The 17,123-nt window shown below is 43.2% G+C and overlaps 1 protein-coding gene across 2 annotated transcripts in view; it reads left to right on the forward strand.

Annotated features, from left to right (window-relative positions):
• The window catches only part of ITGA9 (integrin subunit alpha 9), a 337,293-nt gene that overhangs the window by 284,090 nt on the left and 36,080 nt on the right, over window positions 1-17,123 (forward strand). For both annotated transcript variants that reach the window (XM_041733738.1, XM_041733739.1), the window contains exons 24-25: window positions 14,591-14,716; window positions 16,588-16,707. In XM_041733738.1, the coding sequence (XP_041589672.1) occupies window positions 14,591-14,716; window positions 16,588-16,707 (246 nt within the window). The remainder of the gene's footprint in view (window positions 1-14,590; window positions 14,717-16,587; window positions 16,708-17,123) is intronic.

Genomic DNA, 17,123 nt, shown 5'->3' on the forward strand with positions numbered 1-17,123 from the left:
GTTCCAGAAGGATAAGATAGAGGGAAAGAGGCAGGAAAAAATATCTATGAAAGAATTGCCCCAAACAGTGGAGCTGTACAGACTCCCATACAAAAAAATGAAATGAAGACAATCGGCTCTTCATTTGGAAAGAATTACAGAAAACCTCTACCTCACTGGAAAAAAAAATAGGTATAGTACAAAGTTATGTATAAAAAAAGAAGTATTAGTGGAAAGTACTGGATATTTTCATAATCTTTGGATGGGAAATCTCTTCTTCCTAAGGAAGTCATAAAAATCTAGAACACTTAAAAGATTGACAGATTTAAAGAATGTTAAACTTTTGTGTAATCATAAAGCATCACCAACAAAGATATTTGGGGAAACATATTTGCAACATAGTTAACAGACAAATTTGTAAATGTCATCTTCAAGCAATAAAGAAAAGGCCAAAAATTATAAAAATGGGTGAAGGGATATGAGCAGGCAATTCACAAAAATTTTAATGGCAAATAAACATAAAAAAAATGAAAACATTAGCCTCACTGGTAATCAGAGCAATGTACATTCAAATGAAAATGAGGTCCCCACCATTAAACTGGCAAAATCCCAAAGATTGTTAATATCCATTGTTGGTTAAGATGAGGAGAATTGAGCACTCTTAAATACAGTTGGTGTAAAAGGCAATTTGACAGTAACCATCAGAATTTAATATATGAATACCAACAATTCCGCTTTCAGGAATTTATCTCAAAATTCTCACAGAACTATGTATCTAGCAGAAATTTCTAACTTTTTAATAGTAGATGTTGATGTCATTATTAGCATAAATGCAAGCTTTTTCTATTTTGGTGAAATAGAAAAATAATATTCCACTAGGATTCTGAGAGGAAGCTGTGAGATTCAAGCAAAAAAAAAAAAAGTAGTAATAATAATACATTTTTATTAAGCACTTGTTATAGATGAGGCACTATACCAAGTACTTTACCTGAACAAATTCATTTAATTTTCATGAGAATTTGGCAAGGAAGTAGAGGCAGGGAAATGTACCAAGGTCACAGAGTTGGTAAGTGGCTAAGATAGTGTTCACTCAGGATGCGTGGGTGGCTCAGCGGTTGAGTATCTGCCTTTGGTTCAGAGCGTGATCCCAGAGTCCCAGGATCAAGTCCCACATCGGGGTCCCTGGGAGGAGCCTGCTTCTCCCTCTGCCTGTCTCTGCCTCTCTCTCTGTGTCTCTCATGAGTAAATAAATAAAATCTTAAAAAAAATAAAAATTAAAAATTAAAAAAAAGATAGTGTTCACTCTTAACCAGTGGGCTGCCACTTGCAAGGCCTCACCACATCTTTTGTCCAGACATGAGCTGTCTAGCATCATTAGCATCACCTGGAAGTTAGAATTGTAGAAACATGGAATCTCAGGCTCTACCCAGACCTGCTGAATCAGAATCTGCATTTTAACAAAATCCCCAGTGATGCATTTGCATATTAATATTAATATTAATATTAAGAAGCCCTGGCCCAACGCATATTACTTAAATCACTCCAAGCTTCCTTTTTCTCATCTATAAAATAGTGATGACAATCTTTGCAAGACTGTCGTGGGGAATCTTTTATCCACATGTTCATCCATTCATTCAGCAAATGCCTTGTACCCACCATATGCCACACACTGGCTTTTGCTGCAGGGGGAAAAAAAGCAGACAAAATATAATAATTTCCAGCCCTCATGTAGCTTACATTGTGGTAGAGACAAGTAATAAGTAAAATAGAATAGCGTGTTACATGATGGCAAGTGCCATGAGGAAAAACAAAGGAGACAAGGGAGTGAGGATGGGAAAGTTTGTAGTTTCCAAGAGTAGTCAGGGCAGGTCTGGCTGAGACCTTCATTCAGGGTGGGGGATCCATGCTCTCTCGGGAGGTTGTCCAGTGATCTTTTTGCGTGAAGGCCTTGGCATGTCTCTGTTTCCTGAGAATTTTCTCTTCTTGCTCCTAGCCCTGCTTGGGTTCTCTCCTGTGAAATCCCAGTTCCCATGCTGCCCTGTGCAGTGTCCAGACTGGACATCCAGGAGCCTCTGTGTGTGTGTGCTCATTAGGACTCATCGTGGGGGAGCTTTCTGCCACAAAGGGAATCACTTATTCGCTGGAAACAGCAGTTGACAGTAACCCTGGCTTTTAAAGCTGGCTGGTGGTTAAGGCACACTTTGCAGGAGAGGAGCCCTGGATCTCATGACTTAATTATGCTTGGAGGGTGATTGCAACAAGAAGTCTCTCCCACGGCAAGCTTGCAGGAGGTCAGAACTTAATTTGTATACAAGCCAGGTCTGGCACTTTAAAACACCCTGGCGAATAATCCAGAATTGAACAACTTGCTTCTTTTTTCAGTGTCCATTACTCTCCTCCATAGTGAACACATGTTTCTTTTATTCCCCCTCCTTCTTCCTCAACTTTTATGTAGAAATCCGAGGGCTTATACCAAACCAGCACTCATCATGGGAGGGAGGTTCCTGTAAACAAGAATTCATGGCTTAGAAAGCCTCCCTGGGGGAAGCCCAGGTGACTCAGTGGTTTAAGCGCCTGCCTTCGGCCCAGGGCATGATCCTGGAGTCCTGAGATCGAGTCCCTCGTCAGGCTCCCTCCGTGGAGCCTGCTTCTCCCTCTGCCTGTGTCTCTGCCTCTCTCTCTCTCTCTTTCTCTCTCTCTCTCTCATGAATAAATTAAAAAAAAAAAAAACATTAAAAAAGAAGCCTCCCTGGGACACAGTGTCTGTAGGTAATATTCCTTCTTTTCCTTGAGGACCTGCTTTGCCATTCAAGGACTTACTGCCTTCTACACATATTAACTTATCTGTGTAACTCTGAGAGACACCCTTGGGGTTCTCTGTAAAAAGAATAGCAAAAAGATTTTTTTTGAGAGAGAGAGTGGGGGGAGAAAGGGCAAGGAGAGAGAGAGAGAATCTTAAGCAAACTCCATGCTCAGCATGAAGCTCAGTCTCACAACCCTGAGATCATGACCTGAGCTGAAATCAAGAGTCAGACACTTAACTGAGTGAGCCATCCAGGTGCCCCAGCAAGGAGATCTTAATGGTCAAAACCATGTGGCCTAAAACCCACCATGACCCCCCCCCCCCCCCCCATCTACCTTTCCAGGCCATTTCCTCCAATTTCCTCTGCCTCTGACCTTGTCTTCCAGCCACTCTGGACCATGAAGATGAAGGCTTCATGACCCACCCTATGAAGGCTGCTGACCCACCCACTATGCATTTCCCTGGGCTTCCTGACCTCCTGATTTCTTCCTTACCCCTGGCTATGGAAAGCCCACTCATTCCTCAAGACTTAATTCTCACACCTCCTCTCTTCTATCAGGCCCTCTCAGATACCTTCCTGGGTAGTCCTACCTCAGGGCTTTGCACCTGCCTCTGCTGTGAACACCCTTCCCCAGATCTTCTGGGGAGTTCCTTCTCATACTATGGCTCTGAGCCCAAAGTTCGCCATTTCACTGAGATCTTCCCTGACCACCTTAGCTACTGTTGCAAACCCCCATCACCTTTATCCCATCTTCCTGTGTTATTTTTTTCATAGCATTTGCCACTGTCTGAAATTACTATTTTTCATTGCCTTCTTCCACAAGATTGAAAACACCATGAAAGCAAAGTCATGGCCACCTTGTTTCCTGTGTATCCCCAACATCTGGTGCCCCAACCACAGTCTGTGCTCAGATAAATGAAAGAATTGGTCACACCCACTCTGTTGATTCTAATCAACGCAAGTATGTATTTCTGCCTTACCGGAGGGTGTGCGTCCTTCGACAACTGCACACCCTGCGGCACATCTAATGAGCATCTCACATGTCTTGGGAATTCAGGAAATGTTCATGGAGTTGAAATCCCACGTGTAGATGTTTTGGCAATTTCCCTTAACTCACAGCAGAAGTGGCCTTAATTTCAATGTGGGAATAAGTAAAAAGGTAAAACTTTGAAATCAGGAGCTGAGTCACATACCAGAAATGAAGGCTTCTAAGAGCAGACTTGAACTCTGCAAATTTTGGTCAGAGACATGGTGAAAACATTCTCCTTCTCACAACACACACACACACACACACACACACACACACACAGTCAGGTACTCAGATCTCTGCAGTGGCCTCCAACCTTTTTTTTTTTCTTTTTCTTCCCTCTGCATATGTCTGAATATGAGCCGAATAGTCAAGTTCCTGAAATGAGTCAGGATTAGGTTGGCTTCCTTTTTTTTTTTTTCTCAACAGAAGCCAAACACTTAAAAGTGGGGAGATGGCTGATTGAATTTTGGAGACAGAGTTACGTTCCTGAGCTCTTGGATCAATTTTAGTTTTGGCTAGAGGGAGAAAGTGTGTGTGTTTTTGCACAGCTTACATTCAACGCACACTCTGGAAGGTGGGGACAAGGCTCAGCCTGGGCTGTCCGTGCTCAGTGTGGTCCAGTGGCTGCCCTCTAACCTGTGGACAGAGTGAATGGATCCAGCCAGCAGTGACATCTCCCTGCTGATCGCGCCAGCTCATCAAGGAGCCCGGGGTCCTGGTGCTCCGGGGCCGCTGTGACATCTGGAAGCATTAACTCTCCATTACCGGTGTGTGGGCCAGTTGGAATGCCTGTGCTGCGTGCGGGGTTGTTCTGGTCCCCTTGAAAGTCAACGATTATGCAGTTTACTTCCCTCCTTCCTTAAAAGCGACATGACACAGAGCCCTGTCGTTGCTGGGCGAGGGGTTGTTACTGAAGTTGCTAACAGGAAATCTCGTTGAGGATAAACAGAGCTCATCGGTAACACGTGGTTCTCGTGTAACCGGCCCAGGACTAATTGTGGATGCTTCCAAAACCCCAAAACAGGAAAACTCCTCTCTGACATCCACACCACATTTCTTCTGACCGGAAGGAACTTTCTCGACATTGTTAGACACTGAGAAGTGATTCTCTCCCCAGCTGTCCAGGAACCAGCTTCACTCACACATCTCCTTAATGATCCAAACTGGGGAGTGGCAGCATATTTTATTTAGGCCTCTCATGAAGTCTTGAAACTTTGGTTTTAAGGTTTCTCTTTTTACTGCTCTGATTGTATCTACTCTCAGAAAGTTGTGTGCAAGGTTAGGACAGATGGCTACACAGACGGCAATCAGAAAATTGTTCTTCACTCTTTTTTTTTTAAGATTGTATTTATTTATTTTTAGATTTCATTTATTTGAGAGACAGAGAGCATGAGCTGGGGGGAGAGGCAAGGGGAGAGGGAGAAGCAGGGCTGGATTCCAGGAACCCCAGATCATGACCTGAGCCAAAAAGGTAGACACTTAACTGACTGAGCCATCCAGGTGCCCTAAGATTTTACTTATTTATTTACTTCTTTATTTGAGAGAGAGTTCTCCTGCAAGCAGGAGGAGGGCAGAGGGAGAGGAGACTCTGATGTGGGGCTCAGTCCCATGACCCTGATCATGACCTGAGCAAAAACCAAGAGTCGGACAGATGCTCAGCAGGCTGAGCCAATCAGACACCTCTTTGCTTTTTGATAAAGGGATAATTATAAAGTGATACATCTAATAAATGCTGCAATAACTCAGTGAATCAGTAGGTGTGTTACTTTATCCTTTCATGTAAACTAGAGATGAACTTTGTTCTTTACCATAAGCTGGGTCTAAGCTGGACCCAGAATCTAGATAAACTGAATCAGTTCCCAGGGCTGTGTTGTGTCCAACGTGAGGGCTACTGACTCATTTATTACCCAAATCAACAGACTGTTCTCTCTCCAAAATGCTTCATTATCTGTGGAAGGAAAACATTTTTGGCATGCATGTCAAGCGCTCAGATAATGTATTTATGTCTCACTTTTTCACTAAAGAGAATCTGACCGCATCTGGAAATTCTTTTGTGTCACTGCTTCTCTGAAAGTACTTCCCATCTGTATCCCTTTAACTCCAGGAAAAGGCCATCCCCATGCTTGAGAAATGGGCCTCATCAGGAAGACTAGTCTTGCTGTGATTAAATGTAAATGAATTCTGTTTTACAGGGCAGCACTGGTGGCAGCCTGCACTCTTGACTTCTCAGCCCATGGGCTGGCCACACCCAGAGGAAAAGGGTGTGGGGAGAGCGGGGAGGGAACACCATTGTTTTCGCCAAACCCTGGAGCTGCTGAAAGGGAAAAACCATTGGCTTTTATCATAAGAAGTGAAATATTTTATAAAATAGTGGCAGACTCATACAGAGGTCAAAACCAGACGATGGATTACGCTCTCCCTTCACTCTGGAAGACTGATTCTGAGGCTTTGCCCTTTTATTTCCTGTTTCAGTTTTGGTCTCAGTAACACCCTGACCTTTCACCGCAGTGGTGACCTTAAGGGATTGGGGAGACGGTAAGAAGAAACAAGCATTTTATTTAGAGGATCATTTTCAATTTGAAAGAGAGGAGACATCTCAAGTGAAATTTATGATCTTTTCAGGCTTTTTTTAAAGTGACTGTCTTTGCCCATCTGGAAATTCAATGACATCAGGTCTTTTTTTTTTTTTAAGATTTTATTTATTTATTCATGAGAGACGGGGCAGGAGCTGTGTGCAGAGGCATAGGCAGAGGGAGAAGCAGGCTCTCTGTGGAGAGCCTGATGCGGAACTCGATCCCAGGACCCTGGGATCATGCCTTGAGCCTAAGGCAGATGCTCAACCACTGATCCAACCAGGCATCCTGACATCAGGTCCTTCTTAAACTCCTTGCTCCTCTTGCTCCATCCCCAGCTCTGCCCGTTTGGAGATGGGTTATTGTTTACAGACTGCTGCTCTGCTCTTATTTACCTTTTTCAGTTCAGAAACAGCATGTTCTTGATTTGAGGATCAAGGTGAGGAGGGACTAGCCAAAGCCGGAGCCTCCTGTTAATTTACTTCATATTGTTGTGATCATCCGAGTGTTTTGCCTTTTGTTTGTCTGTATGAATGTGTTGGACTCTCTAGCTACACACAGACATAAATATCAGAAAATCAGAATTTGAACTGATACCCAAGGGCCCTTTGCACAAAGCAAAAGAATCCATGCTCCAGGAAGGTCTCCCAGAAGATGCCTTTGAGAAATCCTTCCTTTACACAAAATGATGCATGCATACAAAAATTGTGTTTTCAACCTTTCAAATATATTAGTAACCTAAAGCGAGGCTTATCTGTGAGGAGGAAGTACCCAGGGTGTTATTGGTTTCTCTGCCCTTTTGTTAAGATTGTTCTTGCAGTTGAAAAATTAGAGTAAATAAATGGAGCCTTTGAGCAGCCCCCCTTCTGCATTATTCTGCATCTTTATTATTATTACAAAGACTCAAAATGAATGGTAATACATGAAAAATATTTGTTTTAGGATTTATTGGTAAAATATTATCCTCTTTTCCCATTCTTTGGTCAATACTAAGAAACACTCAATAGTGAATCAAAGCAACATGATTTAAGAAGTCATAAGCTAAGGAGCTCTCTAAGACTGGAAAAGACTATTATCACAGTTTATATTTTGCTGAAAGGAAAATACATAGTTTTTATTTATCTTTCTGTCAGTAAACATCTTAGGTCAGCCTAATTAACCAGTTGGTATCATTGCTCAATCATTATATAAGTATTGTTTTTACTTAAAACCTTGAAATCCTAAAATTAATATCGCCAAAGCCACTGTGGTAAATGTTGAGCCTCCTGTAGCCGAAGGGGGCCTATTATCTTCTGATACTTGTTTCCAAGATTAGGCAGTAGATAATTGAATTAGTCAAGTAGGCATTCAAAACATTCTCTGGGTTTTCAAACTCAAGGGGCGTGTGAATCTGGAGGAGCAGGTGGTAAGTCAGAGGACAGGTCATGTTTACCCAGTTGCCATCAGCTGTGATGGGTGTAATACGATATGAAAAAGTGGCCCGAGGATGTAACAGAGAACACAGAGCCAGTGATTAACAGATAAATGTGAGTTAACATGAAACACATGTTATTCAAAAATGAACCTGTACCCTCTTTAATCCAAGTCAATTCAACAGAGTTTTTAAATCAAACTTCCCCTAAAACCCACATTGGTCAAGACTTCAAGCATCATTTGAGTTTTGTTCCCATGCCAATTTAATCCCCCACACTTCTCTTGTACTGGCCGTGTACTGTGTTCAGGGAAGTCCACTTTGTACATCAAGCCAGGGGCATTTTGGTGAGCTTTCTCATTCCTGGATGGGATGGTCAAGGAATGGGCTGATGCTGGTAGAAACGAGACATTTATGTGTTAGCCTATTAAACACAAACCAGTAATACCACATGCCCAGGATGAAAAATGGTTCCTTCATTTTAAGACATATTCATCGCCATCTGGGTAAGTGCTTCCCCCCATCCCAATCTAAGATTTGCTTGCAAGATTCTCCTTTGTGTCCAAGACCCACCTCTCCTGCCTCCTTTCTCACCACTACTACCCAACATTCATCTAGTACCTAAGCCATGTTGAACTCTTAGGCTCCCTCTAGATCAAGTCTACTGTTGGAACCTCTGTGCTTTCACAGATGTTATTCCTCCCTGCCTGGAATTACCTCCCCCTTAATCACTTTTGCTCTCTGGAAGTCCTCTTTATCTTCCAAGATCCATGTGAAGCGTCACCTCCTCTGAGTCCAGAGTGCAGATCATGACAGGCTGACTGCTGGCGGAGGGAGAAATTTGTAGATAAGAGTCATGGTGGCAGCAGGACTGCTGCTCTGAGGGCTGTGAGCAGATGGACAGTGAGATGAAGATCCAAATGTGTGGGGAACAGAGGCTGTGCAGCCTGTGCCCAAGGATGATGAAACAGGAAGGGACAGCTGGGGACAGCTTCAGAGGTGGTGTTCCTTCCACAGTTGAACCATCTAGGTACTTGGCTGGCTACTTACCCACTCTGGGCCTCAGTCTTCTCATCTGTAAAACAGGGATAAAAATTAAGGAGACCAGATGTCCCAGTTTGCCTGGCCATCCCTAATAGAGGTCTCTATCTTACTAGTCTATCTGGTTGACTCCCCCACTTTATTCTAAAAAATGTCCTGGTTTTGGGGATCCCTGGGTAGCTCAGCAGTATAGTGCCTGCCTTCAGCCCGGGGCGTGATCCTGGAGTCCCGGGATCCAGTCCCACATCGGGCTCCCGGCATGGAGCCTGCTTCTCCATCTGCCTGTGTCTGTACCTTTCTCTCTCTAACTCTCGTGAATAAATAAATAAAATCTTTTTTAAAAAATGTCCTGGTTTGGACAATAAATGATATGGTCACCCTACTGATCGCAGTATTCTCTGTGTGGGTATTATATAGATTCAGTGCATGACTCTTAGAATAGTACCAATGTTAGCCAGTATTATTCCCATTTATCTGAACTCAGCACAGGGATGGGGCCTTAAGCAGTTGGAATTGATTTCCAGGATGATATGCTTGGGGAATGAGACTCAGAAGACAGATCAAAGGACTTCTCTGTCTCTCAAGTCTTCAGGCCCAGGGACAAAGACTTCATTAGGGCTACTCTGTTCTGGGCCCCCAGTGGGGGAGATCTGTGTCCTTTCTCTAATTCTAGGTCACCAAACAACTCTGAGGACTTTATGCAGGCCTCTATCACTCGGCCATAACGTGGAAATACTTTGTTTCCCCAGCCCCTTGATCGGACCACCACAGCCGGGAAAGTCTAAAGACTTTACTAAAGTAAAAGCTCTAGATGCTGGCTTCTGACCATGAACCCTCCTGACCGAGACTGACCCGGACCCTGCCACCAAGTGATGTCCACATTCTCCTTGGGCTCCTCACAGTTTCCCAAATCACCACCATCTCTTGGTTTTGACTTACATAATGTTTTCTTTGGGGTCGGGATGAGGGGAGCAGGGGAGACCAAAAGCCAGCAGAAAACCCTCAATAGCTGCCTTGGCAGAATCCAGCCTTGACTCTGTGTCCTGCATCGTCGTGTCCTTTGTGTTGTGTTTTTGGTGAAGTCCTTTTATTCACATTCCAATAGACATGGACCTCGTCCAGCTCCCAGAGGTCCTAGAAGATAAGCAGCCATGTCATGGGAAGCATGTGGACTTGGATAGTCTGGAAAATTGATGAGAAGTGAGTGGGCAGAGATGAGCAGGGGGTAGTGGCCACAGAGACCCTGGCCAGCCATGGAAATGAGCACTGTGGTGTTTGGATTGTCTGCAACGTGAGAAGAAAACAGTACTTCCCCTTGATTTTAAGCAAAGAACGTGGTTAGAACCAAGCTAGTGGGGGGATCAGCAGTTGCTTGTCTACATAATGTGAGAGGGGATGGCCCCGTACTTTTACAAAATGCACAGATAGTCCTCAAAGTATGGAATTAGCAGGTGAGGACAACTTTAGTAACTACCTAGGCCACCATCCTAATTTTACATGAGGAGCTGAGGCCCTGAAGACCCGAACTGGCATGGCTCGCAGGAAGCAGAGCTAGGGCTGACCCCCGGGACTGTCAAGTGCTCATCAAGACCATCTGTCCCATAGGAATCCTTCACTGGGTGCTTTCTGCTGCCAGCAACCAGTTGCATGACCTTGGATGAGGTCTGGAACTCCGGGCCTCTGGTTCCTTATCTGTCAGCTGAGGCCAAGGAACTGTGTGACCTGCAGGCTGCCTCCCAGAAACCACATTCCAGGATACTCTGTTCCCCTTCCAACCCAAGGCAGCCTGGCCCCCCAGCTAGCAGGCACTTTTATCTCCCACACTCTGGCCAGGAGTTGTTTTTTTGGCCACAGTGGCAGAAATGGGTCAGGATGGAGGATTCTTGGCGTTCTAGGCTGCTAGGCTAGTGCTTCCTTCCCTTTGACCTAGGTAGGAACAGGAAGGTCTGGTTTTCCTCCACTTTTGCTGATCCATGACTCCCACCCCAACCCCATCCTCAGCCTCTATACCTGAGAGGCAGGGAGGTGGTCATAAGCACCAGCTCTGGAGCTGGATGGCCTGCTAACAGGGGTCCTCAGGCAGTCACCTGGCCTCCCCTTGCCTCTCAGTTTCTCCATCTGTAGAATGGGGCTAGCAATAGTACTCCCCTCCTGAGGCAAGGACTGCATGAGCTAGTATGTGTAAAGCACTCAGAACCTGCACATAGTAAGGGCTGCACAAGTGTTAGGTGTTACTGCGACTGTCGCATACATATCTATCCAACATAGAAAAATCCTTCCCTTCTATGACCCGGCCAGGATCTGAGTTGCTCAATTCTAGCTGAGGGAGCGCCTGCAGCAGGATTAGCTGGTGGGAATCAGACCCATGTAGCACGAAGCAACCTTCATTCTGCCTTTGAAAGAAGAACCCCCTAAATCTCCCAGAAAAATGCCCCCCCCCCATTGAAGTGATTCCCGTGTAACCACAGTCGGGAGCACAACTGGCTGAGATTTTCATTCACCACAGACTCAGTCTCCATTTCCCTTCTCCAGATTCCACTGGAGCAGATCAGATGTCACATGGGATAACATCACATGGTTGTCAGCACCCCATTCACTAGCCCCCGAAACTCCAGGGGAAAGGAGAGGGAAGCTCTAAGCTCTGCTCTGCCCCACCTGGCATGCCCTGAGCCTTCGGCAGCTGCTCACCCCCTCCTCACCCTGCCATTCTCAGCTTTCTGCCCATCTGTGGGGGAAGGGGGTCTTCACAGTGCCAGGCTCCCCACACCCGAAGTTAGTGAAACTGGCTGAGCTGAGACTCGATCCTACACTTTCTCTCCCAGCCTAGAGACCCTGAAGCACCAATCTGCAGAGCCAGGAGAAACTCTGCCCCCATCCCTGATTTTAATTAAGGACGAATGCATCCTGCAAGACTCAGAGATTCTGTTTCTCTAAACCCAGACCAATGTGTTTGTGTGGTCAGGCCCAGTCATCTCAACAGAGGAATGTGCCCCCACCCCCACCCTCTGCCCGGGCTGCAGAAGGACCATTTCCCAGTGGCCTCTCAGCAAATGTCCACCCCGAAGACAGGGAAAGTGGAGGATGCTTCAGAGCAAAAAGTGATTGGAATTAAGAACATGGGCACAATGTGTTAAAATTCTCAAATGCTCGATGAATGAAATGTTTGCCATCCACGGTGTGCCCTGTTTGCCTAAATGGAGGGTAACCCTCAAATAACACAATCCCCCACTTCCCTAATGAGGCACATTTAACACTTTTTTTGCCGGCATAGTAGGAATGAGAAGTGTGGTTGCCTTGGAGGTAGGAGATGGGAATGAACTAGGAGACCAGAGGGAACTTTGTGGAGTGAGTGACAGATTCTATGCCTTCACTGGGGTGGTGGTGATGTGAGTGATTTCATTTATCAAATTTCATCAGACCCTTAGGATCTGTGCATGTTTGTGAATGTAAATTCTACCTCAATAAAAGAAGTTAGAAACATGAATTAAATAATCTCCACTTATAATATTTAACCTAACCATGCAGTTGCATACCTAAAATTATGTAAGAATAATATACTAATTTATATTACTCTTCCCATTCTCACATCTCCTGAAATGATTTTGTACAGATGTATATCTTTTGAGACCAGTGTATATCACAATGAAGCCACTTTTTAGTCCACAGTTTTCCAGAGCATATCATCTTGAATTTGTCTAATTAATTTGAAATGTAGTACATTTTGAATCCAGGCTTCTTGCTGAAATTTTATTGCAAAGCACAAATGCTCATTTGTGTAACATTGCAGCAGTTTTTCTCATTTTTCTTGTGATTATTCATAATCCTCAGTACTTGTTTTGCTTTCCAAAATGAGCTTTAAAATACTTAGCACGGTTTGACACACTTGCACCCCAGGAATAATCCCTAAGTTTATGTTAAATCTCATTTCTGCCTTCCCATTAATCCCTCTCATGGACCTCTAAAAGCAGCCAAAACCAGTATTGATTTGAGAGTATTTCAGACTGACATGTCTTCCCAGATTTTATGATTCCAATAAAGTAATTGAGACAGTCCCAAATTATGAGATATTCTTAAAGAATAATAAATCCTAAACTATGAGAGATTGGTAAAGACTACACTCTCTTTTCTAATAATCAGTTTGAGGAAATAGATTTTCATCTTATTTGTTTTTAGGCATATATAGTAGATCCTGCCATATGTGTTTAGACCAAAGATAAAATTGAGATTAATGCAGCACATTTGGGAGTCTTATTTTATAGTTCATCATGAAAAGACTAGCACTGTTGGCCTAAGTTAGAAGTTTATGTAAAAATTTTAAGTTTTGCTCCCTACCATGAGTGGGAAGCTGAAACATTCTTATATAAATTCAAACAGACTATGTTTTCCTCAAGGGTATTAAAAATAATAATCAACTGTTTGATTTAAACAGACAGTTCTGGTTAGAAATGGGGTTATAAACACAATCCTAAATTATAAATTACTAATTATGACTCTTACCACTTGACCTTAAGTTCTATCTGGTCCTTGGCCACAACCAGTGTGGTGTGATGATCTAGGTAAAGAAGTCTTGAGGTTTTATCAACATTTCCTCAGTATAGGCATCAAAAATAGTGTTGTTCTGAAAGAAACCACCATGGAAGACCATACACTGTTGTTTCAATGTGTTTTGTTTTTAATGTTGCTGTTGCTCAGCACTCTTGCTACTGCCATCAGAAGCAAGATCAGATAACTCACCAAGAGCTCAGGGGCATATAAGCTCCCGTATGGCTCAGTGTGGTGACTGCCCAACCTTTTTTTTTTTTTGGAGTAGAACCCTCATTTTAAGTGACATTATATGTGGTTGCTGCTCTAGTTAGAGCAGAGAATGGGGCCCAGAGAAGTCCTGCTAGGTGCCTCTTCTCTCTAGGAAGATGACTGTGGGGTTTTACAGCACCCTAGGAGTTCCATGGAACACAGTTTGAAAACCTCTGGCAGTGGACCATGCATGAAGGCTTGGGTTCAGAAGACCTGGCTTCAAAACCTGGGTTCTGAACTCTGTGATTGTTGGCAAATGACTTAACCTGAGTCTCATTTTCTTCATCTGGACAAAGCATGAAAGCTTATCTCAGAGAGTAGCTACAAGGAGGCTTATAAATATGCTTTAGAAACCGTAAAGTATAAGGTTGGTTTGTTCCTTAAGTCTCACTGTCTCCTGAGTGAAATAAGTCAATCAGAGAAGGACAAACATTATATGGTCTCATTCATTTGGGGAATATAAAAAATAGTGAAAGGGAATAAAGGGGAAAGGAGAAAAAATGAGTGGGAAATATCAGAAAGGGAGACAGAACATGAAAGACTCCTAACTCTGGGAAACGAACTAGGGGTGGTGGAAGGGGAGGTCGGTGGTGGGTGGGGGTGACTGGGTGACGGGCACTGAGGTGGGCATTTGATGGGATGAGCACTGGTGTTATTCTTTATGTTGGCAAATTGAACTCCAATAAAAAAAATTTATAAGAAAAAAAAGTCTTGCTATCTCCTAGTCACACCTCATTTGCATGTTGTATGCCATCTCATCTTGATTATTTAAGGACTTAGGATTGTTTGGCCTGGTTGATTCTACTACCCTGCCCTTCAGCTTTGCAGCCATATTGTCCCCTGGACAATGGATGAGGGGGAAGAGATGACTTTGTTGTCACCCCTGCAAGAAGGGATTGCAAGCTTATGATTTCATTCTTGGGTCAGACCACTCTGATCGATTTCTTTTCACTTTCAGGTGGGCCAAGAGAAGGGAAACTGTTCTTTCCAGAAAAACCCAACCCCCTGCATCATCCCTCAGGAGCAAGAAAATATCTTCCATACAATATTTGCCTTTTTCACAAAGTCTGGAAGAAAAGTCTTGGTAAGAATTTGCTTACTAGTTGGGTTAACATGGGTGGTCCTCACCAGGAAGGCAAGTCTGAGATGAGAGGCCAGTTTTCTATTTGGCATTTATTATTTCCCAAATCTGGTTTTCATCAATTGGCGTATAAAGTCACAAGGACTGTGGTCAACTCCTATTTTTCAGCCTGAGGTTTCAATCAAAGTGTTAAATTTACATTCCAAATTCCATCGCCTGGCAAAAAGAAAACCTTTGCAACCCACCAAACACAAAGTAAAACATTTTTCCAACTAGTATGAGTCTAATCAAGAGTGATGGTTTTCCTACAAGCATTTCGGAAAACTCTTGGGTAGGATCCACTAAACTAACCATCTCTCTATCCTGTGACCCAGCAGTTCCACTCCCAGGTATATCCCCAAGAGAAATGAGTATTTCTATCCCCCAAAAGACATGGATAAGAACATTTATAGCAATCTTCTTATAGCTAAAAGCTAGGAACAGTCCAGATCCCCATCAACAGGAGAATGGGTAGACAATTGTTGCATAGCCGCACAGGGGAATATTACAGAGTAATGAACAATACTACCACACAAAGCGACATGAAGGAATCTCACAGACATAGTAATGCCTGAAAGAAGCTGGAGCCAAAGCACGCATATAAAATTTCACTTATATGACATTCAGATAGCAAGCCTAGCAGTGATGTTGGAGGTTAGGATAGTGGTTACTCTTGAAAGAATAGCAACAGGCAGGGGCATGAGGGAACCTGCTTAAGTACCAGAAATGTTCTACATCTTGATCTGGGTGTGACATGTAAAATATATCAAGATGGGCCCTTAAGATTAATTCTGTCCACTATGTATAAGTTTTACCTCCATTGTTTTAAAGTGAGGGTATTGAAGATAGAATTGTAAGTTTTCCCAAAGCCTCCTTTCCCCCATATATTTGGTTACATCTCTTTAGCTCCTTATTTCAAGCTGGGCACATCTTGCTCACATTTTTTTTCTCTTTTTTTTCCTGACCAAAAAAAAAGGAGGACTGTTTGCCACTTGGAATATGGGGGTGGTTTTTTGGGTTTGAGGGTTTTTCTTCCCCCCCCCCTCCCCAGGTTTTTTGTTTTGTTTTGTGTTTTGTGTTTTTTTTACTTACCTACTTTTTTTTTTTTATTTTACTTACCTAGTGCTGATGACACAACTACTTTTGAAAGCCCTTAGAATTGTTAGGCACAGTGATATCTAGTTGTTAGACAGGACTCTGTATCTGCTGACAGTCTTACCTCACCCTTGAAACATCATAAATCTATGTATATACATTCTGGATCCTACCTTAGAAAAGAGAAGAATTCCACTTTTGTAACTTTAATTTGGAATTTAGATTTCTATTGGTGACTCACGTGTTTTCTTGGTCAAACGTGCTTTTCTTTACTCATATGTTTTCTTGAGTCCTATGACTTCTTAACCCTCTTATTTGCTCTACCTGAAAAAGGAACATGAAAGTATAATTGCCACTGCACAGGCAAAAGTTACATAACGTAAGGAAATACATCTTGTGTTCAGAACTCTAAGGAAAACAATTTCGGAATATGTAAATGTGTTTATTTTTAAAAACGATTATTTCTCCTTGTGAAATCCAATTTTTTGGTAGGGTAAACCAGGCTTTTTCCCATTTGCTTGACTTGAAAGTATGTTCTGGTGCCTGCTGGGCAGGAAATCCCTCTGTTGCCCTCTGGTGGCAGGAAGGAATGATGATTGCATCTAACTGTGGAATTCCTGGGAATGCCTGCTATTGTAGTGACCAGAATAGAACCTCATGGACCACTCTGCTCCATAAACTGCTGTGCATTTGTCTTTGTTTTTAATAGCATTTGTAAGTTCTCTGATTTTTCTTCTCAGGACTGTGAAAAACCAGGAATTTCTTGCCTAACAATTCACTGTAACCTTAGTGCACTTGCTAAAGAAGAAAGTCGTACTATAGACATTTACATGCTGCTGAACACAGAAATATTGAAGAAGGTAATTCCGGGGCACCTGGGTGGCTCAGTTGGTTAAGCATCTGCTTTCAGCTCAGGTCATGATCCCAGGGTCCTAGGACTGAGCCATATAAAGAGCTCCCAGCTTAGCAGGGAGCCTGCTTCTTCCTCTCCCTCTGCCTGCCTCTCCCCTGCTTGTGTGTATTTACTCATTCTCTCTCGATCTCTCTGTCTTTCTCTGTCAAATAAATAAATAAAATATTTTTTAAAAATTAAAAATAAATTAAAAGTAGGTGATTCCTGAGGAATTTAAAAGCATTGAAGTGGGTTTTCTCAGAAACTCTGCCCCTTCTAAAACTTCTCTGGCAAATGCCATTGGTAATTCACTGCTGGAGGATGCTGAGGGTGGGAGATACAGATCCTTGCTGTTCCAAGTGTGGTCTGAGGACCAGCAGTATC

The sequence above is a fragment of the Vulpes lagopus genome, chromosome 19 (assembly GCF_018345385.1).
Source record: "Vulpes lagopus strain Blue_001 chromosome 19, ASM1834538v1, whole genome shotgun sequence".
NCBI classification, from domain to species: Eukaryota; Metazoa; Chordata; class Mammalia; order Carnivora; family Canidae; genus Vulpes; species Vulpes lagopus.